General features: G+C 43.7%; 1 protein-coding gene across 3 annotated transcripts; it reads right to left on the bottom strand.

The window, feature by feature from the left end:
- Positions 1-1,155: 1,155 nt before the first annotated feature.
- Positions 1,156-25,617, bottom strand: TBXT (T-box transcription factor T). Of its 3 annotated transcripts, none has more exons than XM_086925301.1 (8): positions 25,391-25,617; positions 18,552-18,816; positions 17,285-17,419; positions 12,746-12,807; positions 8,664-8,725; positions 4,729-4,905; positions 2,549-2,681; positions 1,156-1,812 (listed from the first exon to the last, which is right to left on the bottom strand). In XM_086925301.1, the coding sequence occupies exons 1-8, from the start codon at positions 25,600-25,602 to the stop codon at positions 1,539-1,541; spliced, it is 1,320 nt and encodes a 439-aa protein (XP_086781427.1). In that variant the 5' UTR covers positions 25,603-25,617; the 3' UTR covers positions 1,156-1,538. The 3 variants fall into 3 exon arrangements, with proteins under 3 accessions (XP_086781427.1, XP_086781428.1, XP_086781429.1); XM_086925302.1 differs by having other exon boundaries at positions 4,729-4,902; positions 25,391-25,602; XM_086925303.1 differs by lacking the exon at positions 4,729-4,905 and having other exon boundaries at positions 25,391-25,602.
- Between the last annotated feature and the right edge of the window lie 1,961 nt (positions 25,618-27,578).

Below are 27,578 nucleotides of genomic sequence, written 5' to 3'. Positions count from 1 at the left end.
GTATTGTCTCTTAGGCAGTGTCCCTATACCATGGTCAGTGGCTGTTTCACAAGAAAGAATAGAATAATCGAAATGACCAGCCCCAGCTGCCAAGAGACTCTCCACTCCACAAAAGAACCTATTCCAACAGTCAGTAAACCCCGCTTAGAGAGTTTAAATAGTTCAACAGTGACCGGCCATGGAAAGTGAATGTCCGCAAATCGAGACAATAAGTAACATTACACGTTAATGTCAGAACAAGGTCCATCCCTGTGCATGCAACAAGTACAGACTACACAAAAAAAGGTCTGGTACAAAGTGGTAGCAGTTACTAAATCACTCCAGTGCTCCAGGTGAATACATTGAAGTTTACTTTTTTAGATGATTTTCTTGTAAACTCCTCTGATGTATCCTAATCGGAGGACAATCTATACATTCAGTAGTTGGAAAACTGGAACTTAGCTGGTGCAGCTTATTTTTAGCTTCGGATGAGTTTCTGGCATTTGTGCCTCAATGTTGGTAAAAGAACACCCCGAGTCTGGCAGATGGGCTCACTCCAAGCAAAGAAATGGACAGGCCACAATGTGATCATTGTGTAGAACCCACTTCCTATGACTGCAGTTCCCTATACCGGTTTGTGGAATGCAGCTATTGCTAGCACATATTAAATGTTTTTATTAGAGGCATCGCTTTGTATTACAAACCAACCTTTTCTTTGGAGTATTGCAAGAGAAAGGCACTTCTTGGGTTCAGGTCCACATTGTCTTTGGTGTCTATCCTCTGATATGTCAAGACAAAGTCAAGCTGTGTCCAGAAAGTAATGATTGGCAGGGTTTGGAAGTTTACCCGTGATGCACACTGGAAAATATGTATGTACCCTTGTAGGATTGCATATCCAGTACAGACCACATTGCCGTTTAAAGGCTAGCCATGCACTTTATAATACGGGGTGGGACAGTTTAGCTCAAAAGTACTTTGTGTGAAGTATACAAACCATAAGAGCACTGGTTAGCTGATGACGAAGAGAATTCCAATTGCTCAGGATGAACTTAGTTGGTCCATTGACCTGCAATTGTCACAAGTCAGACATTGGTGAAAGAACCAATTTTTAAGCCGGAGTCCCATTAGACTGGTCAACTTCTTCTATCCTCATCATTAACAAGGTAAAGTAAACTGATGATTGGACAGCCAGCATTCCTCGATAAGACGCAGGAAATCCCATGGTTCTTGGTACAGGTGAGTTTTTTTGTTTAACAATGATACGTGACTTTCTCCTGGGACCAAAGATGCAGTTGTGTTCAGAAGTGTAGTTCTTTTTTCGTCTGCACCATGCTACTTTCATGATGAAAGTAATGTAGTGTAGCAAACATAATATAGTAAATTATGTGTGCACAAAGGCAATGTTAGAATGACACACAAGAGCAGTTAAAGTTGAGTTGATGGAAACAGTCCATGCTCTTCACTCCGCACTGCTCCATTTCATTCCTGGCCGACTACAGTTTTTCATTTGGCACACATATTTGCTCCGAGGCAATGCATTGTCATTAAACGGAAGTCTTTTAGATGGAAGGGGGCGAGACAGGAGTCCATGGAGATGCAAGACGTGCATGGAGAGATGTTTCATACTGGTTTTCCGAAAGGTCTGTTTGCAACCCAGTATCATACATAGGAGACACCTGGGAAGAGCCATGCACTGAATGCGAGAGAGGCGAGTAGTGCGACGGAGAGCTTCGTAAGAACTGAGTCCCCAATCCACTTGTCATCCCACCGGACTGAGATACAGGGATAGCGGTTAGAGTGCTGTTATTCACCGACCACAAGTTAGGATACTGGCTACAAGACAAGAGAGAAAAAGATTAGTTAGGATCAGTTACAGAGCTGTTTTTTATGTAAATTAGTAGCTTTTTGTTCACACCATTTTCCATATTACAGGCAGCGGCTGCTGGGAAGACCGTCGCCCCACTGCTCTCCATGCAGTTCAAGAAGAAAAAAGAACCGTATAATAATGCAGCGTTAGTATCATTTTATTTTTCCTACTGAAGTGGCTCAGTTGGTTATGTGCGGGCGGAGCTGTGCTCCATGATGCTAGGGCACTGGAGGGGGAAGAGTAGCAGGCACTCTGTAAGTGCGCAGAAGGGTTTAGCCGGCCCTCTAGGGACGGCCAAACCATCATGCGCACTTCTCATGTTCTCCACCCACGCTGTATTAAAGGCCGAACCACAGCACTCATACTGATCACAATGCTGAATTGCAGCATTTTGATTGGCTGTGGGGATCCTGGGAGCGTCCTGCTGCCGGACTCCAAATGAAGAGGACTGGTAGCAGCCTCTGCTGATTGCAGGTCTATCAGGCCCATAATTCCCAAAACTACAGCACCATGGTATTGCTCTACCCCAGAATTTTACAGCTATTGCTTGTAATCAAAACTGTGGATATGCACTTCTTTACGCAAAAATATGTATTTACCGCACTTGCCATGTTATTGTACTTTAAGATTCTGTTTACACTGAACCAGAGAAAGCTGTCTGCAAAATAGTGTTAGCTGATCTACAAAATATCTCATACATACCCAGAGCTGCTGGGCACACCAGTGGCATGACCCATGGGAAGCATACTGTTGTGTGTTGGCATCTGCAGGCTGGACCAGTTGTCATGGGACGGAAGCATGGACAGACAGGCTGATGAGTTGTCTGTGTAACTTGCTGTAAAAAAAATCAAATGTTCACTTGTCAAAATGTTGGGTAATTAAATAAGGCATGTCAGTTCAATGTTCCTAAATATTAAAGTTAGGGAAACTGGCTAAAAACACAGGGCATTTACAGATCTGATAAAACAAATTTGGGAACTCAAAATTAAAAGACATGCTGTTTTTCGAAAATTGGTGTACACTGGGAAACGCAGAGCAATGTGTTGTGTCTTGGGTAACAAAACAAACCAAAACCTTTGTTCAAATCAAAGCCTGTTGGTGCATACTACTAGAAACAAAGATGGATGAAACACTGACAGTGCTTCCAAGTCCTTGTTAAAACTAATACATTTTGAAATCCAAAGTCCGGGATATTCTTTTGCAAGGTTTGTGCTTTGCTTAACTTTCAAATCCATGTGTTTCATTTATATACGTTTGAGTTAGACCAGAAGAAAATCAAAACCCCCAACAAGTTACCTACAGACTACCTGAATGTGAACCAATTATTTATTCACCATTAAGGAATATATATTTTTTTATATTAATCGATATATGCATCAGGTTAACTACTCAAACCTTTGCATTCGCTCATCCATCCACCAACCCACTTTTTCATGCACTCATCAACCCAGCCATCTGACCAATCAGATTCATATCCATTTTATTGAACTATGTATTCGAATACATATCACCCTGAACATACATCATATTTTAAATATGAATCGTTTTCTAAACCGTAGTCAGTCTCTGAAATAACTCGAACCCCAAGTGACATTATATTATCTATGCTTTTTGATGGACTACAGATGACCGCCTATTGCGGCGAGCCAAGATGATTAATAATTGCTCAGTCCTACAGGTTTGAGAATCAAGTCACTCGTGACAGATATCAATAAGTTAGAACTGGCATCGCCACCTCTTTATCCTACCCCAGATCATGCAGAGTCCTTCAAGATTCAGCTCTCTAGCTGTTAACATTTACTGGCGCCAGTTGGTGGATGGGATTGTATAACAAACACTCATTATTAATGTATGCCAAACATTCATCTACTCATATACGATTAGAGACCAACCAAGAACAGTATATGGGTACCAAGATGTTGAATTTCTTAAAGCACATCTATTTTTTCACCGAAGGATGGTCATCCTGTACTGTTCTGAGTCACAGGGCATGGTTAGTCAACACACTACAGAGTGTTCCTTATCTTTCTTCATACAGCACCCACACAGGGTAAACCTGGGAGTCTGCTTTGACTTGAGCATCCCTTTAGATTACTGAGATAGTGCAATACAAGGGTCTCCAAATGTCTAAGGCGATTGAGCTAGTGTTTCCATGCGTAGACCACTACAATACAGTAAACTGCAACACCACCCAAGTATTTTTAGATACTCTAGAGAATACAGAATCTCGAAGACAGATTATGTCTATGTCAGACTAATCACCATCTTTAAAAAGCATAAAATAAAATTCAAACTCCCTCATGGGCATGGGAACTTGGTTGACCAGAATACCTCTGAAAATTGATCACCCCCATCATCAGCAGCGTTAGGTTTTGCTGCACCGTCCGATCAGCCAGTCTAAATGCGGAAGGAAGAAATTGAGGAAAGCCCACTGGAAGACATGGCACTCACCTTTGAACTTTCTGGCCCGCCCCTTCCAGATGGCACCATCCAAATGAAGAACTCATGCTGTTCAAAGAGGACTATCAGGATCCACTGGGATAACCCCACTCTTCATTTAATCTTGATCCTCATTACATCCCTCACTAAGTGAAGATTGACCAAGCGTGTTTGGTTGAGCACATGCAGTTACCAGTTATGCGACATTAGTTATGAGGCACTTCCAGTATCACCTGCTGCTTGGAAGTGCTGTGGTGATCCCACAAGAAGTCTGCCCCACTGCTAGCCAGTGATGTTACTTCAACTTTGCTCTAACGATACTATTTAAGGTCAATGGATACAAATTCCTATAACCCAGTCTCTACAGTAGATGCCTTATGAACCCGAAAAAGTAGGCAGTTTGATGTACAGAGGTTCCTATATTTTGAAACATTGATACCTACTCGGAGAATTGTTTCTGTGCGAGTACGGGCTGGGGTATGGACTTGAGCGGTGATTCCTCAGCGATGGGTATCGTTCACAGCCATGGGATGAGGAAAGAGATAAAGGTGCTCCAAACTGAGGGTGGGTATTTCCAGAATGACAAAGGGGCCCAGGGCCAGGGATAAGCCAGCCACCTACTGAAATAAAGAAACAGAGCACCATGTGAAATTTTTCTTTATATGTTAATGTATTATTGTTGACTGTAGTCCATAGCCATTTCTTGCAAACGAGGAGTGAAAGAGTTCATTTCTTTAAAATAAAAACAATGGCACCTCTTTCTCAAATGGCATCCAGTGTTTTGGACAACTAGTGAAAAAGTAAATGATGAAATGTACATCTATTTTGCTTATTTAACTACATGCCATGTGCCTTTACTTCAGATGACCAAAACGCCAACAAGTATGAAGGCATCAATAAATGATGTGTTTGTCATCCCCTCCCCAGACCCTGCAAATTCCACCTACATGCATTTATCTACTCTTGTGCAACCCTTTAGAACAGTCACCTTACATCGAGATAGATCATTCCATAGTTTAAATTGAAAATTCAATTTGCCAACATGAAATCTCATACATGTATACATTCAATGGTTAGCAGCCTTATACACAAACTGCTTGGTCCCTTACAAAAAATCCGAAACAAACTGTAAAGTATTAAGTTATGTTAAATTTTCTAATAAAGCACCAACCCTCAACAGAAACCTCTTCCTTGGAGCATGGGATAAAATGCTGAATCAGGTGACAAAACAATCTTGTTGCTTTGCAGTCACCAAAAAACGAACCCAAAACATGACAAACATCCTAAAGACTTGCATAGAAATTGAGATCCACATTTCAAAAGAACTAAAATACTGCCTCCGTGTGTGGATGGAACACGTTATGGTGTGTGTGACAAGACATCCATTTTTTGTAAACTATGTTGCAGACTGCGGAGGCATTTTTGATTGCGCTCCTGAATTGATCATATGTTCTTAGTGTCTAGAGGCGACTCAGTTAACAGGGAGTGTTAAACGCATTCCTTTCCTAGCTCATGTTGTTCCAGCACAATGATCCATAGCCTTTGAGAAGAGAGACATTACGACCCAGGACCACCGTGGGCTCAACCCCTTCCGGGCTCTTGCAATGCTCTGGCCCTTGGGTTGGGAGGGCCAAGCCACCCTCTGGTGTGTGGTCTCCTGCAAGATACAGGAGTTACACATAACTTCCGTCTTGCAAAGCCACGATGGCCAGGAGCATTTGGGCCAGTCTGCTTCTGGCCTTCCCTTTTTACCCAGATCATTGCAATTTACCGACCCACCTAGCCCTCAAATTTGGCACAAACCCTACTTATAAGTTTCATTCAAAACAGCTAAGGGGACCTCCATCTCATACTTCCTAAAGCAGCACTGAGGGTAAGATGCAGCAAGCCTAGGGGTATGTGCTCCGATTTACCACTGTGGGGTGGTGTTGGAGCTGTGGAACCCTTGGGACAGTGAGTTGGTACTGTCCTATAAAGATGCAGGTGGTTCCACCTGTGTGGTCCGCAGGGGATGAAGGATTGTCAAACATCTTGGGGCAGTGCGCACAACAAAATTAGTTTTATTTATTTATATGTATACCTACCTGTAAACCTCCGTAATCCATAGTTTACTACCCCCCACCCTGCCCACCCCACGTCACCGCCTGGCCGGTACTCCCACTACCGACCGCGGCTGGTTGGAGGCCTTGTGTAAATAATGTGTGTGCTTGCCGTAGATTTTAAGGATAGGCACTCCTTCACTTAGTGTCTGTTACTCTAGATTTTGACAGGTGTACTTCAACATTTGCTGTATGGTGTTTATCCCACTTGACATGTTATGTTGTGTTCATCACATACTTGAAATAAACATGACCTTTACCCAGAAGCAGTTACTTGTCTTGTCAGTGTCTTGTTTGGGTGGTGCCCGTTCCAGACTAGGGTCTCCGGGCCCTATGCAGAAGAGAAGTGTACAATGTGGGCAGCTGTGCCACCCACTAACCTCCCATTCCTGGTCTCTATTACAGCTTTATCAACATTTGGAGGAAGATGAGAACAGCCTATGGGTAATATGAAGACGAAACGTGAGCCAAGCTCATGGCTGCTGGCAGTTAGTAACAGTGATAAAACACACCAAAAAATAAACACATCTAGCTCAGAAATGGCACAGTGAAGTAATTGCCTGGATAATAGATAAAACTAAAAAAGGAAACAGTGGGACAAAACACAATGGAAACCATAATGACTGGTGGATAATGCAACATATGAAGCCAAGCTAACCAATAAGCAATATAGACACTGGCTAAAGTGCCATCCAGTCAGGGGTACCATCCTGGCAAGGCATGGTCTGCGCTGCTGGAAAAATTATATAGCCCCCTGCCTGAAACCGGAAAAGGCCTTTGTTACAGAAAAAAATAAAATGATGGGAAGCCTCATTCTGTAACCTACAGCAACCAAGCTTTTCTAGGCCTTACTGAGGGGCATATCATCAAGAACGGCGTTAAAATTATCGCCGGTTTAGCGGCAGAAAACTGCTGCTAAAGCGGCGATAATGGGCTTGATAAAATGCCCTGGAGAATTCCAATAGAAGCCCATGTGCACACCAGAGCTTGGACTTCTATTGGAATTCTCAAGGGCATATTATCAAGCCCATTATCGCCGCTTTAGCGGCAGTTTTCTGCTGCTAAACCGGCGATAAATTTTTAACACCATCCCTGATAATATTCCCCAAATTTCTTTACTGGTAGACTTCAGTTCAGAGGAGCAAGGGATGTACTTGGCACTCGATATGTGAAACTAAACAATTGATCTGCGAGTATATTGGAGAAGAGCTGAGCTTCATCTTTGGATACAATAAAAGGGCTCTTGCTCAGAGTTTCATCATTTCCCATGATCTCATTCTAACACTTGCCTCCTAGAGTCCTGACACTTTAATCGTGTGACCCTGTCATAGAAGCTTTAGACATTTTCTATAAATAGACGCACTCCTATGTCTCGGAGAGCCCATCTCCTTGACAGCTGCCTCGGAGCTGCATGCCTCGTTAGTCCAAAGCCCTCGTATAAAAGGAGTTAGCAGGTGCTTAAAGAACCTTCTGAGAAAAAATGAAATGTTCCTTCCTACGCAATACTAAGTACAATTGGCAACTAAGTGAAAAAATACAATTACAACTTAGGGTTTTAATACGAGTCTCGCGGTTCATGGACTGCCAGACTAGCGGGGGCACAGTGGTGATGGTCTTCCGACCGCCCCATTACGACCAGGGCGGTCGGGCCGCCCTAAGGCCATCACTATTACCAGGGATCACCTAGTGGTAGTGCAGCAGCACTGAGGCTGCAATATGCTTGGCAGGGCAGCTGCGGCCCAGTCAAGCATATTACGAGTTTCCTCACCACCACACTCTTAATGGCGGTGCGACCGCCATGAAAAGTGTGGCGTGATGAAACAAAGCGGGCCCTACAGGCCCAATTGTGCTGTACGCCATGTGGATGCACACAAGGGGGCACAAACATGTGCCCCCTTGTGTGCAGGCATACCAGTACCTGCACGGCATGGACTGCAGTAGTCCATGCCGTGCAGGTACTCCCTTTGACGTTCCCATTCTGGTGCCTATTTCAAAGGCACTGCCCCGGGAACACAAAAGAACCACCCGCCAGGCAGAAGTAAACTCCTGATCTTGCAGGCGATTTGTACATATGTTTGGCGGTGATCCCGCTCCCACTCCTGCAATGCCAAGCTCTTAAGAAGGCCCTTAGATGATGATTAGTTTATAATTAGAGGGCAAACAAAATGTAAGCAAGCTCACTTTGTTTATTTGTGTCCATGCATCCTAGATTAAAGTCAAACAACTAATCACCCCTTGATCGAACACAGACCGACAAAGGTATCATTTGAATAACTTACATTGTGAATAGCCAGACTGCTGATTGTCACCCACATCTTCTAGAATGTCCTTGTGGTCACTTCTATTGAATAGATGGAAAAAACAGAGGTTAAAAAAAATATAGGAGAATGGCAGCTTGATACACCCCAAAGATTAGAAATCAGTGGCAGGGTAAAGAGAGTGGCAGTACTCTTCAGTGGTGTACAACTGTTACCACGCATTTTTTACCACGCACTACACTTACAACGCAGGCATTACCACGCATACCATTACAACGCATTGCGCTGGGGGGCGCTCTAGGATAGGGAATAAGTTTAATTTTATATCCAACACCTTCCCTAGTATCCACGGGGACTGGAGTTGGAATATAAAATTATACTTACCACTATCCAGCACCTCAAAGCGCTATGCGTTGTAACGGTATGCGTTGTAAATACCGCGTTGTAATGGTATGCGTGGTAATGGTATGCGTGGTAACGTCATACATCCCTGTTCAGTACCTGCAGGGCGGAAATGTTCTCTCATGTAACAACCAATATATCCGGTGAGACCAAAGCCATTGTGGCACCAGTACCATCCTGATGGTCAAGAAAGCTTCCTAGTAAGGGTTAGGTAAAGTAAGCATTATCTGATTTCCTCTCATTGAATTGGAGGATTCTTGCAAACAAAGACAAGGACAGGCAGAGCCAAATGGCTTTGCTTTCTTTCATACCAATCACATCCATATATTCACTGCTTCAAACGCCATATGCCCAGGCACAGCTCCTATGTAATAGTCCGGCAAGTATATAAAAACACAGCTTGGTATTTCCACATACAATACCACATGGCCCGTCACAGAGTCACACTCTTGTGTAACAGTAATACCAGACATGCCTAGGTGCTAGCACACATGACCATGCACTGCCATTATAGTCCTATGTATCTTCATAGGCCTAATTACTGCCATCTTATAAGCGGCGGCTCCTCCACTAATGCGTAGGAGTACCGCCCCACTAAGCAGAAATAAAATGATAATAATGCAAGGTTAATAATGTTACGTTATCATTTTCTTCTTCTGTAAGGAGCAAGCTAGGTTGGGGCAGAGCTGGGCTTCTCACAGGGAGAGAGAGCAGGAGTGGTTGCTACACCATAAGTGTGCACAACGGTTTGGCCAGCGTCTTGGGCCGGCCAAACCGTCATGCACACTTAGCATGTTCTTCACCAGGCTGTATTGCATAGCATGGGTCGTGAACATGCACTGCCTCCCGCTCCCTATCTGAACGCCAAACCACAGTGCTCAGACCAATCACGGCGCTGCTGTCATGCTGGTAACAGCAGTGGTGTGATTGGCTAGGGGAGTCTGGGAGCCTGTGTTCTCAAACGGGAAGAACCCCGGGAGAAGAAGAGGCCAAGGAGACAGTGGGCTTTCAGGTGAACTCCATATTTATTTAAAAAATGTAATCGCTCCTCCCGCCCTTCCACTAATTTTCCAAAGTGGCAGCCACTGCATCTTAAGTAAGGCTCCCTGATTTCCGTTTTTAGGATTTTTACTGATAAATACAGACAGAAAACAATGCATTTTCTGTCTGCATATTTTTAAAAGTGGATAAATACAGAAAATTGTGCTTCTTTCAAGTGACTTTCAGGGCTGTCTTTCATGAATTATAGGCCAGCAGCTGATCAGAAGGACAGCAAGGGATATACAAAAAAAACAGGATGACATTTCTTTAAATAAAGGAATATATCAACATACATTTATGGTATAATGCTAGTACTTACCAGTGGATATATTGTTATGTAATAATTGGCAGCCTAAATAGCTAAAACACGACAGACATAACAGTATAGGTGCGCATCTATCAGTTAAATAGATGTGGAAATGTATGCATGACACTACAACGCATACCACTACAATGCATGTCATTACAACGCAGTCATTACAACGCATACCATTACAACGCATAGTACCCTTACACTATCCAACTCTTACCCTACTGTTGCACCCCCTGGAGTTAGAATAGTAATTTTTACCCCTACAATATCTAACACTTACCCTACTTTTGCACCCCCTGGAGTTAGAATAGTAATTTTTACCCCTACACTATCCAACACTTACCCTACTGTTGCACCCCCTGGAGTTAGAATAGTAATTTTTACCCCTACACTATCCAATACTTACCATACATGCAATGCAATGGTAAGCGTTGAAATGGTATGCGTTGTAAAGATAGTATGCGCTGTAATGGAATGCGTTGTAAAGGATGTTGCATTGTAAAAAATGCGTTGTAATGGTATGCGTTGTAAAAGTATGTGTTGTAACGTCATACATCCTGCAGAAAAGGAAGTGCTTGGCGTTAAGTTGAGGATCTATCTTGTGTAATTATTTCAAAAACGCCTATGGTTCCGCTTATACTGGGTACCTGGATGTGATAGACCCCAAACTTAGGCGTATGATGTATGTAAAATCCCAGCTGGGTATTCTGCAAATTAGGGTTTACCTAATTCGATTACATGGGCTGGCTGCTGGATGGGACCACTATGACTGTAGCTTCGGAGGGATAGACAACTTAACCCATTTTATACTGTTCTGTAAGACATTCGACCCTGCACGAAGGTGATGGCTCCTTCCCCTTTTTTTATTTAAATTCTATTGAGTTAGATGTGTTAAATTGACATTGGCACTTTGCATTAAGGCGGATAACTATGTGTGTGGCCTTGGTTGAGAGAGCTGCCTACTATGCTAGGCATCAATTCAAACAGATAGCCAATGCATATTCATGTACATCCCTTCACGCATTGTGCTGTTAATTGTGGTCTAAAATGTATACTTTCCTAATATTTCTCTGCACTTGCACTTTTATGTTCGACAAATTCGTTGATTGTTTTTTATTGGGATGGAATACAGTACCTAAAAGCTACCATGTCGTCCAGCTGATTGTACTGAGTATGTTTTTTTAACATGTGAGTTTTCGATTTGAATATTCTTGTATTGCTTCCTGGCACTTTTATATATTTGATGTATTGTCGATCAGTCTATTGGAATGGAATATAGTGCCTAATTGTTCTTATGACGGCCAGTTGACTGTACTATATATGTTTTTAAGAATGTTTGTACATTTAGCTGATTTTAAATCTTAGTTTTTATTATTGTAAGGCTGACAGCTAAAACAATACATAAATAACGGAATCCTAAAACACATTTGGATAGAAGCAGAAGCAACATTTGTAACAAAAAGTGTGAAGAAGGAGAAAGAATAGAGATGGGGAAAATAGGAGGGAGTTAGGATAGAAGAAAAGAAATATGGAAGTGAGATAGAAGAGGAGAGAGGTGAGCCTGGGAAAGGAGCAACAAAAGGGAAAGAGCAAAACATTACTAGAGAGTGGAACAGAAAGGTTCAACAAGAACAAGAGAGAAACAGAAATTGAGTGAAAGATGCAGGCCTATCTAGAGATAAAAAAGAGAATGTGAAAGTGTGAATGGGATGGGTTAGAGGAAACAGGGGGGGGGGAGAAAAAGGTGGCTGCAATGCTGCACCCAGAAATAGAAGGGATTAAAAGCCAACCGCTACAAAATGGACAGGGAAAAAGCCTGGGGTGGAGGGGGGAATAGGAAAAATGAAATGTGATAGAAAATGTGATGATAGAGAAGAATCAATGAGCTATCCCCCCAGCTGTTCTCTCTATTTCCTGGGACCTAGGATATAACCCCTCCCTCTCAACGCCTTCCTTACGAACCGCATAGTCCTTTATTTTGCCATGCATTTATAGGGGCATGCATTCTGGACCTATCCAAAAAGCCACCGTCCCTCCTTTGGTATTTAAGGATTTTTACATTGTAATAGAAACAAGAGAGGTGGATACGGAACAAAAAAAGCTCACATCTCTTTGGACTCCTAGCTCACAGTAAAGAATGAAGCACTACACAGCAGATAGAAAGGGTTGACCTGTGACAGAGCCATTTTGTACTGTGGGACACATTTTCCCCAGGTTTATCAGCAGCCGAAATCTGTGTGAAACTCCGCGTGGCTAGTAACTACAGTTACAGTCCCCATTTGGATTACGGAGACACTTGTAATTGAGGACCTCAAAGACACACATAGAAATAGCAACAAAATCCTACCTTTCTTTTGCATCTAGGAAAGCTTTTGCAAATGGGTTGTGCTGGATTTTCAGAGCAGTAATCTAAAAGAGAAAATGCATTTAAAAATTGTTAGGAAAGGGCTGTCATAAGATCTCACTCACAATAAGTAGTGATTTTAGGTTAAGATCTTTTTTATATAGCCACATATTGTTTTCTATGTGGGGAAACTATGTGCAGCTTAGTAAAAATAGGTTTACTGCAAATCACTGGGGAGCTGTACCTAATGTTCCATGTGCTTAGATCTGTATGGCACCAGTTGTACTGGAAGGGTGGGGAAACAATATTGTACACCAGACAAAATGTCAGCCTCTAACGTTTATTTAAAATTTGTGTAAGCAGTGTGCCCGGCTATGTTTCATAGCGCTGGGTAGAGTACCTTAAAACAGGAAGTTAAACATACTGTTACATTTTTTTTAATTAACAAAAATTGAATTACAGATGTAAGCACAGACAGAAGAAATATGATGTGAGTAACAAATAATCTAGACAAAGGTTTTTGTAGTCATAATTAACAACCGTTTTGTGGCCCTAGCATGCATTTTGGAATGTATGAAGTTGCAAAGTATGCGTTCACAACTCATACCTTTACAATGCAGTCTTCGTTACAACAACTGCGTTGTTACCCAAGTACCATCTCAAGGCGTATCAACGACTTGCTGTAGGGGGCGCGCTGGACTTACTGAATAGTATTAATTACTAATCCTACTCCAGTTTGGGCAAGAGCAGGGAAGGTTTTGGATTTAAAATCCAACACATTCCCTGGTGTTGCACGCACACCCCTACATCAAGTCGTTAATACGACTTGCGATGTAGCGGCACGCTTGGTAACAACGCAGACGTTGTAACTGCATTGTGAAGCCATGCGTTGTGGAAACACTGTTTTTCCCTGCATGATGTAATGGTTACGTTTTGTAAATATTATTGTGAAAACAAACCACACAAAGAATAAAAGAAAGAGAACAGAAGGTATGACCCCACCTCAACAGTGGCAACAATGGATTTGGAATAAAATGTTTAAATTAGAAAATAAAATAACCATTCCATATAATTTTAAAAGAACAACACGATGTTTCCTACCTGGTAAGAGGCAAATTGGTGCAAAAGTTATATTTTTAAGAATTGAGAAATATGCCCCCAGTAAAAAGAAAAAGAACTAAATACTGTAACATCATTGTAGGGGCCGTGTCACACACAAAATACAATAACCATTACATATAATTTTTTTAGAACACTAAACAGCTATTCCTAGCTGCCAGGTACACTTAGAACAAGGATGGAAACATGAAACATTTTGTTTGTTTTAATGCACATCACAAGAAAACATAAACCTTATCTGTGCAAAGAAAAGATACTATTGACTTGAAATACAAGCACAATATAAACACACTGACATGCTAACAAAGAATCAAGAATGGAAAAACGTAATGGCCTGCTAGTCCTGAAGGACATGTTTTTTAGTTCTATGCGCATATGTAATCAGCAAAATCATGATACTTACAGTACAAGAGAGCCGGTTTATTATCTGGGTTTACCGGTTGCCCCATGCTGTGGTGTGTAAACCAAAATGTGAATGGCAGCTGAATAGAGTAATCGATTAAGAGGGATAACCCAAATCCCCTTTAGATATGTATGTATTTTTTCTGCATGAATTTGTATGAGGTTGGCAACACAGCTAAAGCTGTCCCAGGCCGATATGAAAATCGAGGATGACCCTATATACCCCAGACCATAGTGGCGGAGATGGGCGGAAGTGACACACCCGACACGTGACTCTGCAATGCCTACCACCCTAACCGCATATTGTGTGTGATGTGACAGGAAGTTCCTGTGATGGCAGGCACTTAAAGAGAGCCATGAGGGGCCCCGCATGTGGTGGTCGTGAGTTCTAATGCAGCACCTCCCCCAAGGTTGTGATCCACTGTTCCATATCGTGATAAAAGAATAAATCAGTAGTCTATAGAAACTAGAAAAATGTATAGAGGTCATAAAGAAAAATAATCAATTACCAGAGTAGGAAGGAGCAAAACTGTAAGGCATAAGTCAGTATAAGACCTTATGAGAGATAAATATTATCGAGTTTGCAACATTATGGAGCTGAAAAGTGTGAATTGGATGTGAAGGGTCTAGAATCATGTCTACAGCAAGTGAGAAAGACTGGACCTAAAAGATGTATGTACATCATTGAGAATGTGTAGTGTGAGGGATTAGAATGGGACTTGATGGACAATAGAGCTGTACTAATAAGTAACCAGTATAAAGACATGGAGATGGTTTAACAAATGAACTACATTTAAGGAGGCTAGATCAGCACAGGCAAGGAGATCAACTGAATCGTTAAAAAAGGTGTTTCAAGGAGTATGTTCCTTAGAAGAAACAAGTAACCTGGTAAACCATAATACCTCCGTGTGGCCTTTTTCGCCAGGGAAAAGGAGTGCAATGAGGAAAGAGCTTAAACTTTCCTTTTGAATATCCAACAGCTTGACTACACAAGTATGTAGACCAATATGAACAACTGACAGGCAGATAAAGTGGATATGGAGAATTTTTTTAAGAATTCGGTTCATTTTTTAGGTCTTTTGTTATCCAAGGACTTTTGATGTTACTAAAATTGTATATATAATATTCCTACAAGGGGAACAGCAAATACACTACGGTCTGAACCAGGCATGCAATTACAATGAAAGCTTAACAACACATGTGTCTTTACCATGAATGCCTTTACTGCATATTTTTCTTTACCACAACCTGCCTTTACAAAGCATACATAAATAGGGCTTACGGTGGGTGCTAGTTTTTTTATTTAGATGGTCATGTTTAGGGTAGGTATGGGTTTTTGGGTGGTAAGGAATTTTTTATGGTCTAGTTGTAAAGGCATGTGTGGTAAAGGCATACGTGGTAAAAGCATCAGTTGTGCAGGAATGCGTGGTTGTTAAGGCATGCGTGGTTCCGTCATACAACTATGTACAAGGGATCTGTGTTAGCCAACTTCAACCACCAGATTATTGTTGGGTCATTAACAGTTTCCTTCCGATCCCTTCATGAAGCTGCATGGGACAATGGGACAGCCCACTTCAGCTACTGGTCGATTACATTGAGTGGCTGCTTTCTGCACTTTCAAAAGGAGCACATCTGCACACAAATTGGTTTGCTTCAGAGCCATACACCGCTATTTCGAGGTGTGTTTCTGAGACCCAAAAATACTTTTGCTTTTAGCTTTTTTGTCACATACTGGAAAGGGCCCAGCAACCCTACATACGCTACAAAAGCCATAACAAAACAAAAAGAAGCATTGACAAAACCAAAAGGCTTGCAACCAAAGCCAGACCTATTATTGTCTTTGCCAATGCTTCTTTATATTTGTGCACGTAAGCTGAAAAGGGTCACACAAAATATTTGGAACCTGAGGAAGAGATGATAGTTAAGGCAACTTATCATTTTTCAGCTAAGCCCCCTGAGAAAGTCAACCAAGGCAATTAATTAAATCAGGACCACCCGTCCATGACATTATATAATTAGAGGCCAACATTATGCTAATAAAAAAAAACACGAGCAATATATGGAATGTGTAGACCGTGTAAGGAGGCAAGCACTTTAAAACAGTGCTTATTTTACAGTGCCTTGGATTCTGTAAGATGTGATTGAGTCATTGTGTAATGTGACTGAATTATTAAATGTATTAAGGCAATTCCACAAGCTATTCAAAAACAGGAAAGTTCCTGCCAGGAATACATGAAGATAAAAACAATGCAATTTGCCAAGATAAGCACAGAAATTACCAAGAATGACAGTGAGACCTCAATAATCCAGTATAACGGGGATGCAAATACGGACAGTCAATCAGAGTCGCTACATAGAGTTCTGGGTGTGTAATTTAGATGAATGGAGGGTCCAGTGTTAGCTAAGAGTGGTGTAAACAGCAATCAGTACACAAAAGCAATAAATATTTACCTTTTGTGGGCCAAATAAATACACATGTATATGCATACATTCCTCTCTCATAAATTCTCACGATGAGTTTTAAATATACTGCTGATGAAGAATGAAAGTCGTGGAGTTGTGTTTTGCTGTGGCCAGACACCAAGAGTAAACAAGTGTAAACAAGTGTGAGAAAATGATCACATTATGTCACTTTGAGTTTTCTCAAAGTGACAATAAATTTAGATCATGTGAAAAGTGATCTGGCAATTAAACAATCTGGTGTGGATGACAGTGTCTTCTGTAGGACGAAGAAAAGTAAAACGTGTTGCAGATCACGGGTATCATCAAGCACCCTGAATGTTTTTCGTTTTTTTTAACTTCATGAAAGATATTTTCAACTATTTCGATCCAACACCATATTTTTTAAACTTACAAATGCTCTCTGTCCTCATATGTGTAGGACACTCACTTAAGAATATGCTGATGAACACTAATTTCAAAGCACATAACATTCTCACACCAGTACTCAAATGCCCATAGGCCATGATATTCACACACTTTGCCCTGCTGCGGTGATGGCTTAGTGGAAGCGGGGCTCACCTCTTCATTCTGGTATGCGGTGACAGCTATGAACTGGGTCTCGGGGAAAGAATGGCTGGTGATCATCCTCTGCGGACCACCCACTCTCACTATATGGATCCGCGGCTCATACTTGTGCAGCGAGTTTAGCATGATCTGCAGGGAACAGAGAGAGAGCGGTTACTGACACACGGTTACTATAGCTCAAAGGGTGCACAACCAACAGGGCACTACTTCTGGTAACTGAATGAATTTGGACAGTTTCTGGGGCAAGGGTAGAAAGTGCACGTTGCTCTGGAAGGCCTGCTAATTTTTTTCGCCTAGCATCTTTGCAGGAAATTGGACGGTGTTGGGTAGCTATGGGAGGAAGTGGAGGGCAACCATGTCAGAAGCAGTAAAAGGTTTATGACGTCACTTCTGCTACCAGTGGTACTTTGGGAACTGGAGGAGTCTAAGCTCATACAGTAGGAAAACACGTTTATCAAAATGTGCCTTTCATATGGTGTGCCCTTCGGATGCTAGCAGACTGTGGTTCTCACAATTCATGTAACTCCGTTCATAAGTTTGGACAGAAACAGAAACATGTCTGTGGAGTTGAAAGATGTTGGTCCTATATGTTGTCATAATGTAATTAAAGGTGACAGACAGAACATAAATGAAGTTCCCTAGAAGCAAACTGGGGCAGGCCATTAGATATGGAAAGGATGGGGTTCTTACGCTGGCTAATTAAAGCTGTGGATGAATAGGGTGGCATAACAGATTCGCTGGCTGCTTCACGTGCCATGTGATCTGTCAAGGCTGACACCATAGTTATACCCTGGTCCCTATGCATTCTGTATAGGAACTTGCATGATTCGCTCTCAGTTCACACACATACGGCACATGAGATGTATTTACACAGGGTTTGAGGGGGTGGTTATTTGGTGTTGTGGGGGTGATGTTAGACGTTAAGGACAAAAGATATGCCCACATGAGTTTTGGTGCAGGGTCTGAAGATTAGACTAAATCTAGACAACCAGACTAGACCTCAAACCTAATTTGGGACCTTGGACTCACCCAAACGAGCTGGGGTTTAGTTGCCTCACTCATTGAACAGTTGCACTTATTAGCTCACTTCCGGTTTAATGCAAGAACAGTTTCCGGACCGGAAGTGGGGGCGGGAGTAGCACACAAAGGCCAGCTACAGACATACCCCTGCCACATGGAAGCTGCCCGTTTATGCCTACTACCTACCCCCCCCCCCCCCACACACACACACACACACACATACACACACTGTCGCTCTTACCTGGCCACCCCCGTTCAGCTTGTTGGTGAGCTTGACCTTGCTGAAGGAAACCGGGGCCTTCATCCAGTGAGCCCCGAAATTGGGCGAGTCCGGGTGAATGTAGACGCAGCTGGGCACCTGCGGCTCGGGCTTGCCCCCTGGCACCCACTCCCCGTTCACGTACTTCCAGCGGTGGTTGTCGGCGGCCACGAAGTCCAGCAGGAAGGAGTACATGGCGTTGGGGTCCAGGCCCGACACGTTCAGCTTGAGCACCGGAAACATCCGCCTGCGGGATGGGGGGACAGCAAAGCACAGGGGTAACTGGGGTGCCAAAGGCCAATGGGAGATGGGGAGCACACAGTGGCGGTGCGTCCATTAGGGGCGTTGGGGCGTTGCCCCACTAGCCATGGACGACCGCACGCTGCAGGAAGTAAATACTAAATACTACTAGGCTTCAAAAATAAATTATCCGCTTCACTAAGCGTACTCGGCAGTTTGCGACAGAGAGAGCCAGCGGGACAAGCCTGACAGAATCGGAATCGCGGAAGGCAGTGGGGGCGGGGCTTCGGCAATGAGTGACAGCGCAGCCATAGGCAGCGCAGCAGGCACTGTCTGTGAGTGTGTGCGCATTTTGGGCTAGCCATTTTTTTGACTGGCCCACGCATGTGCACACCCAGTAGTACCTTCCCTCCTCCTCCTCCCCCACAGCACGCAAACAGGCAGGGACCCGGCTCCCCCGGGTCCCAAAATGGGCAGTATTGACCCTGATCTTTAGCCAATCCTGGCGCAGTGGCACTGGTAATGCTGCGCCAGGATTGGCTGAGACACCGTGGAGACTTCAACACTGTGGTGCCGCGCGTGGGTGGTGGATGTTTCCTAAGTGCTGCACTGTAATGGCCAATCACATGTGGCTTATGTCAAGCCATGAAGTGGTGATTGGCCATTTTCCCATGCTGCTGTAAGCACGTCACCGCGCCTGGCGTGCCTCAACAGCACACGACGAGGAGTAAGAGAGTCACGAGGAGAGTGTGTAGTATACTACTCTGTCATGTACCCTCGTGACTCGTGCGTGCCAGCGGCAGTCTCCATACAGTCAGCGAGTCGAGTCTGTCGAGTGTCACGTCACCTCATAAAAAGTACGTTTTTTAAAAGTACAACAATCCAGTACAGAAGTGAGTCAGTGTGCGTGGTGTGTCGTGTGTGTCTCTACTAGTCTTTGCATATGCGGTGTGTGATAATGATTGCATGACTGACCTAGTATGTGTATGTAATGTTGGTGACTGCTTGAACCCATGTGCGTGTGCCTATGTGTGCGAGTGCGACTGTAACTGAACTCACATGCATGTATGTTGTGTTGTTTTTTGTGACTGCCGCTGTGTGTGCTTGCTCGTGAACAGTGGTGAAAGCAGCCGTCTCAGACTTAAAGAAAACTGGTTAAATTAATTTCTGCAACAGTCACTGATATCAAATCTTTTATTTCTGCTGCCCGGCTGCCGATCAGCGGCCTTTACATTTTACACTCAAGCCGGTGCGCTGCGCAGCGCACTCCTGCTGCGCTTCACGCATCGCTCGGCTCATGATGTTATTAAACTCCGATTATGGATCGGACACAGACAAGATCAGGCCTGGTTTTATTAGGAACCTATGATGACTGCTGAGACTTCGATAATATTGCATGATTGACTGCTGAAAAACGGAAAACTCTGGCTAAACAGAAAATCAGTGCAGGCTGCTGGCACTAGAGTCCCTGCACTGATGGTAGTGTCCCGAGCTGGCAGGATGGATGCCACACTCTCAGCGTTGCTGCAGGCGGTAGATTCCCAGGGCCGCCTTGGCTGCTCCTGCTTCCCACCACGGGCTAGGGGGCTAGGTTGAGAGCAGCGGCTCTGGCTGAAGTTACAGTCTGGGCTGCGCGAGTTCCCATAAAGGTCCTCTTCCCTGGTCATCACCCGCATTCCAGGCCATCCGAAATCAGGCTTCTGCCGTTCCAGCATACGCATATTGCTTTTCCTGTTCCCCACTCACTGCATCTCCGACCTCCCCCACATGCACTTCACCTCATCTGCTCCCCTAAACTGCCCGGCCACAAACGATCTGTCACATTGTCCTTTCCTGCTCCCGATCCCTACATTACAATGTCTGCTGCTCAATCGACAAACACCCCCACACACTTACCTGTTCTCCTGCAGAGCACTTTCAACCTGCCTGGAACACACAGCTAAGAATGCACAAATGGCCTTTGTTAGCTGCCAGAAATGGACATGCGGCCTCACAGTGGACCCTACAGAAAGACCATTCATTGTGCTGTGCAGCCGGCGATCAGTTCTTGTCAGACACCAGGCCATTAAAGGTATTGCTGTAAACAGGTCTTGGGTTGCACATTTCGGCCACCACAATTCCTAGTAATGTTCTCTGGACAGGGAGGTTTGCAGTCAGGTAATGTGCCCTGGTGCACTGCAGTGCTCGCGTTTCACTTTCTTTGTGCCTGCTGCTTCAGTCTACTGCTCGTGGTCGTGGCTAATAATCTGTTGTTGTTCGTAATCGTTGGCTTGGAAAACATCAAAACAAGTAAGAGTCGGGCGGGGGCCCCAGCTGTGACCCGTGCCCTCTGACCGGCCCTCGTATTATTATACACACATGTGATGATCACTGACTGATAATTTAGTGCTATAATGGCCTGGTCTCTTTGATTAATGATGGGGACTGCAGTGCTTTAACTAACAAAGGTGATTCTGGCAATTATTCAGAGCCTGACGCGCGTTGCAGATACAACATGAAACAAGTCAATTTCTCCTCAGTTCCTTGTAATTAGTGGCCACAATCCTTTACTAGTGCACACTGTCACTGATCACGTTTAGGAGGCCAGGCAGGGTGAAAGAGTCTTTGAATCTTTCGAATCAAAAGCTTCCTACGTGGGAGTGAACAATCAGCAGCCAAGCAAGAGGCAGCAAGCTTATATGTTCGAGAAACGATCGTTTTGTGCTTTGTTTTGTGGTCACCAGTGTCATTATTGGTAAGAAAAGGGGACCTGTTAAGAAAAAAACACACATCATTTCATGTTGATTTTTGAGTTTAACAGTGCTACTAAATTTATTTTCAAAAAGTAGCTTAATCTTTCCAGGATGTGATTGTATTAATTAATGTGCGATGAAACTTTGCTCTAAATATGCTGATAGCCCTGAAATAGAAAGATTGCAGCATCAATCATTTGTAAGGTTGAAACACAGAATTAGTATCTACTGCGTTTCTCTTGCTCATACTCATATTCGTGGTTGAATGTCTCCTTTATCCCTGCTCATACCTGGTATAGGAGCAGACCCATCAGCCCCCCTTCCCTTTGTGGATTTCCCAGTGTTAAGCATTTCTACTTTTATTAAATTAAATGAATGAACATTTAGAAAGCCAATGTTTTAAAGAGCGCATAAGAGAAGCTGAAAGATTGCTCATGAAGCAAAACTTTCCTTCTGCATCTGCATGCCTTATCAACACACCATTCATCATTTTTACTTTTGTTAATGTTGTACTATTTTGCTTCAGAATTTTGACTTGTGCTGCATGCTGCATCCAATTACATTCTTGCCTAAAGTATAGACAAAACAATATACAGTTAGTGTGGTGACTGAAATGATGGCTCAGTGAGCTGATGGTTGGACATCAGGATCATGGTTTTAACAGTCATAAAGTAATAGCTGTCCTGATATATTTCTGTAATACTTAGTTAAATGTTTTTTTGTATTCTACCTTATGATACGACCGTGGACAACCGTGTTACAGGCTTATTTTCTCTTGTGTCCTAATGATGGCCTAACTATAATTCCTTTATTAACCTTCTTGCTTTATCAAACTTGCTTGAAAAGGCACCATTTGCCCACTCTTTTAAAAAAAATAATGCCCGGGGTGGGGGCAACTCGCCCTTATGACAATCGGGCACATTTTCTACACTTGCGCGGCACAGGGGACTCATCCTAAACATTTACGCCCCACCACTTTGAAATGTCACCAGCCGCCACTGGGAGCACAGTTTGTGGACGAGGCTTCGGATAGGAATAGTCATTGGGAGGAGGGGTCGGTGTGGTGTTGGGGGTATCCGAGAGCACAGGAAGCTCTAGCAATACGGGCTACTGGTTTATTTTGGAAGAGGGGGCAGAAAGAGGCCGCCTTGGACGCATGCACTGTTTAAGGACCCTTCGGACGAGTCCACTGTGTGATGGACGGTAACTCACGGGCACTGCCACCGCACCTCTGGTCGGGTAGCAGGGAATGAGCGCCTTTCGCGCAAGAAACACAGACAGGAGCCCGACGGGCAGAGGTACTCTTCTGAGTACTGTCTGCCGGACGACACCAAACTGGGGTGGATTCTGCCCATGTGTGCAGGTGGTGGGCACCGGCAAACATCTTGGGTACTAAGAGTTCCTTTTTCATAGCCAATCAAAGCAAGAGAGATAAAAGACGAAAAGTAGAAAAGGACGAGAAAGAATATCATGGTAAAACAACGAGAAAGGGAGAAAGCTTTGATGAAAAAGAACTTGCAAACTTAAGATGAAGAGAGATAAAATATAACAAGGTAGAAGAAAAAAAAGCTAAGGGTGTAATCAAGAACAGGTGGCATTAGTCTTCAATGACATGCACGCAGTCCCGTCTTTACAACTATGTATTACAGCTTCCTAATATCGTGAACAAAATATATACCGGTTGTTACAATTAATTATAAACATTTTAACGGGGATGGGTGCAAGTCTACATCAGCCCCGTCGTTTCAGGAATCCTTGCAAATCAGAGAGAACTCCCGACAGATGAATGAATATAGTATATTACTGGTTTCATAGTGCATGCGCATCACAAGAAATACACATCCCCAAACTAGAGCCACGTACGTCAGACGCGCTTGCCAAACATGGTCCAATAACATTTAAAAAAAACAACAATATCTACAGGGTATTTCTTCATTATCCATTGCCAGAGCGCGTCATGCACCAGCTGGACCCCGACGGTCGCACACCCCGGAACCGCACGTCCGTGCGTTCCGGACGTCCGTTCGCAGGCGGCATTGCGAGGCCATCCACACAAGTGGCTGACATATGGTATATATGCGTGGCCATATATAAACACATTTAATAAATGCCCAGAAAACGCATAAATGACTTAATTGACACAAAGCTTATTATGCAACTGAAATCCAGCCACGGTTCAAGGTGAGAATGAATGTGACTAAATTGAAGCGCTGGGAAGCAGATTACACTTCCTGGAAAATTAAGCTTGGACCAACTTACACTTATCGTAACACACACCACCGAAACAGTAAATACATTTCACTGAAGAGCCTATGAAAATAAATTGCTATATATTTTCAGAATGGATCGTGAGTGGCATAAGAGACCCTCCCTCCTGAAAGTCTAGATCATTTGCTATCAGGTGACATTTTATATTTTTATTCACGCCAAATGACAAAATGTCTATATTGCGGTACGAGCGATCACACCGGCTACAGGCATTTACATTTAAAACATCGCGTAACTTAATGAAGCGCCAATCATTTAAAAAATAAAAGAGAAATGGCTGTCAAAAAAAATATAGCAGTCGCCAATAAACTGCTAGCATTGCAATAACATACCAGATTCATTTAAACAAGTTTAATTGAGCGGTTTGTATGCAGATACATAGGGGGGGGGGGGGGGTCTACCGGCCCACTACTACTAGATATACATGTAATCACGTTTCAAACTCTCGATAGCCCCAACGTTGTAAAAGAAACGGGCGCATTAACACATTGAAAGGAAGTGTCTCGCTGGTGCCTTTTATCTTTCCTTCGCGACACGTTCACACCTCTTTCCGGGGATGTTCGCCAGCTCTGGCGTTAAAGATTCTCACGGAATCCTCTGCAGGCGTCGAGACCAATAATCCGGGCCGCAAACACAGGAGCCCAGAAGCCCGCTGTCCGCGCACTCGGCGCCTTCACTGAACACGCCTAGCGCAGGATGCGCTGACGCTCTTTACCGCAGAATTTGCAATTGCAACCCAACCCTGTAGCGCATTTTCCTCTTCCTCAGTCCAACCACACTTCAGTGCCAACATACAGCGGCACACTGGTTGCTGCTGGTAGTGCCACCTCCACTTGGCTGGCACCAAGAAGGCATGTGCGTGTACCTCAGAATATAGTCTTGAAGACGTTTATCTAATAAATAGTGTTATTTAGGCCACAGAATAAAGTACCCCGCGTGCAGCAGAGTTCAGGCACGACTCGGTAGTTAAAACACATTCTTTGGTTCCAATGGCACAGCCGCGGCACTTGGAAATACTTTTTTCTTGGTTTTAGATCACCAATGCGAGACACTAAAGACCCCGTGAAACGAAAAGAACCCAAAGGAAATAGTAACAGAAACGAGGAGACGTATTGGTGGGAATGAAGGCATCGCAAGAAATAGAAACATACAACAAGACAGAAGGGGTAAAAAACAGCAAACGAGGAAAAGTGCTCAGTAAGGAAAGAAAAAAAGGGAAAATAAATAGAACAATTTTGGAAGCAATAGAAACAAAAGTATTAATGGATATATGAAACGAAGAAGATTAAGAATTAAAGAACGTACTAGTAAACGAACTTAAATGCACAATTTTGAATTAAAGAACTAAAGAAGTAAACAATGATAGAAGTTAGAATAAAGAAAGAGACATACAACTTAAATACATGAATTTCCAATATTTTGACCTGCAAAACGACACCTCTTGCGTTGCACTTGTCATGAAAGGTTCGGATCAGAGCACCTTGCACCACCCGCACTGATCCATGGCGGATGCCTTGGTTCCTGTGATCTGTGTCCCCGTGCATCCCTCCCTATGCATGAGGGTGAGCTGCAGCCCCTTACCTTCCGTTCTTGGTCACGATCATCTCGTTGGTGAGCTCCTTGAAGCGCTGCCACAGCTCGTCCTCCTCCAGGCCCACCTTGAGCTGGCGCTCGGTGGGGTCGCCCTTCTCGCTGCCCGCCTGCAGCTCGTGCTCCACGGCGCTGAGCAGGTGATCCACCCTGCTGCACTGCCGCCCCTTCCCATGGGCCTCCGAGGACGACACCGCGCTCATCCTGCTCCCTTTAATCGCCTATACAAAACTCTTAACTCCGGCCTCCAACAATCCCATGCACGCTGCACCGCCTGGCCTCTGGGCAGCAGGCCGCGGCTCGCGCATAAATACTAGGGCCCCGCCCCCGTGGGCTCCCAGTCGGAGCGCGGGCTCCCATTGGACGGCGGTGGCCTTTGAAGTGGGCGCCCGTCCCCAGGTTGGCTCCGCTCGGCCATATCAGAGGTGGAGGCGGTGCCCTATGCTGATGCGTCTGTGGCGCTATCAAAGGCCGCGGCCGGAAAAGGGTAACCTGGTACCTACTATGCTAGGCCTGGGTCTTATTACCATCAGAGTCCGGGGGTCCGGAGTTAGGCCTGTGCTGCCTCCCTAGGATGTCACACCTGCCTGAGGGGGCCTTGGGGCGCTAACACCGATACGAGCGTGAAGCCACCGGGAGAAGGTTATTCATATTTACTTAAAAAGTAAAGCAATGGATTATCACAGTGTGGCTCCCGCTTGTAACTCGGGGACTCTGGTGATGCGGAGTCACGTGAAAATAAGTTGTCATTTGTGCACGTTTCCCAAAACACCATCTCTTTTAACAGCCAGAGCTGCCAACTTTTATTTTATTTAATACAGTGAAGGAAGTGACCCGGCAAGGGCCACCCAGGACACTCACGTCCACCTCCTCTGCTTTCCTACAAATGAAGAGTAGGTCAGACAGTAGAGAATACAAACCAGATATTTATTGAGATTACACTGCAACGAGTCTGACCAGCCTCTTGGGATGACTGTTGAGGGACAGACTTTCCTCAGCATAAAGGTAACAGTTATACATTTCTATAACTGGGCAGTGACACGCCCACTGTGTAACTTTCCATAGGAAGACAGCTTGAACAAAGGAGCACACAAACATGAGCTAGGAGTCAGAGACAGGCCACATACTATCTCTCTGGCAAGGTCACACAGTCTATACTTGCAGCTGGAACAGTGGGAGCAACCTCTATCAGAAGGGAAAGGTATGCGTTAACAAGCGACTTTCTCATGCTTCAGTGAGGCCTAACCTTGGAGATGCAAATGCATCCCAGCAGCTGTCTGCTGAGACAAGCAACAAGTGACAAATGCTTAGTTTCAATCATAAAGCAAAATGGTGACTGCATGAGAAAAAATGTCAGCACAGATGCAAACCTTATTTTCACAGAGTATTTGCAGGGATTGGTTACACACATATGCAGTAGTGATTAATACAAAGTAGCTATATGAATGCTAACATAATTCAATGTAAAGCATAAGTGATGGAGCAATAACGCATTCAATTCTAACAGCAGATTTATATAGCGCAAACTTTACCCAAAGGTGTCAGAGCGCTTTACAAAAGAACCAGGTAAGTTACAAAAGGTACACAAGATAGACTGAAAACACTAAAAAGTTATATATATATTTACAGCTACAGAGGTACTTCACAAGATAAGCTGGTCACTCTAACCAGTTACATATATGCTGTTACAACACTAACAAGTTCGACTTTCTCATGCTTCAGTGAGGCCTAACCTTGGAGATGCAAATGCATCCCAGCAGCTGTCTGCTGAGACAAGCAACAAGTGACAACGCTTAGTTTCAATCATAAAGCAAAATGGTGACTGCATGAGAAAAAATGTCAGCACAGATGCTAACCTTAACTTCACAGAGTATTTACAGGGATTGGTTACACACATATGCAGTGTGATTATTACAAAGTAGCAATATGAATGCTAACATAATTCAATGTAAAGCATAAGTGATGGAGCAATAACGCATTCAATTCTAACAGCGGATATATATAGCGCAAACTTTACCCAAAGGTGTCAGAGTGCTTTACAAAAGAACCAGGTAAGTTACAAAAGGTACACAAGATAGACTGAAAACACTAAAAAGTTATATATTTATATTTACAGTTACAGAGGTACTACACAAGATAAGCTTGTCACTCTAACCAGTTACATATATGCTGTTACAAC

The sequence above is a fragment of the Lissotriton vulgaris genome, chromosome 6 (genome assembly GCF_964263255.1).
Source record: "Lissotriton vulgaris chromosome 6, aLisVul1.2, whole genome shotgun sequence".
Classification (NCBI taxonomy): domain Eukaryota; kingdom Metazoa; phylum Chordata; class Amphibia; order Caudata; family Salamandridae; genus Lissotriton; species Lissotriton vulgaris.
The sequence above is the reverse complement of the archived record's forward strand: the minus strand, read 5'-3'. Positions and strand labels throughout refer to the sequence as shown.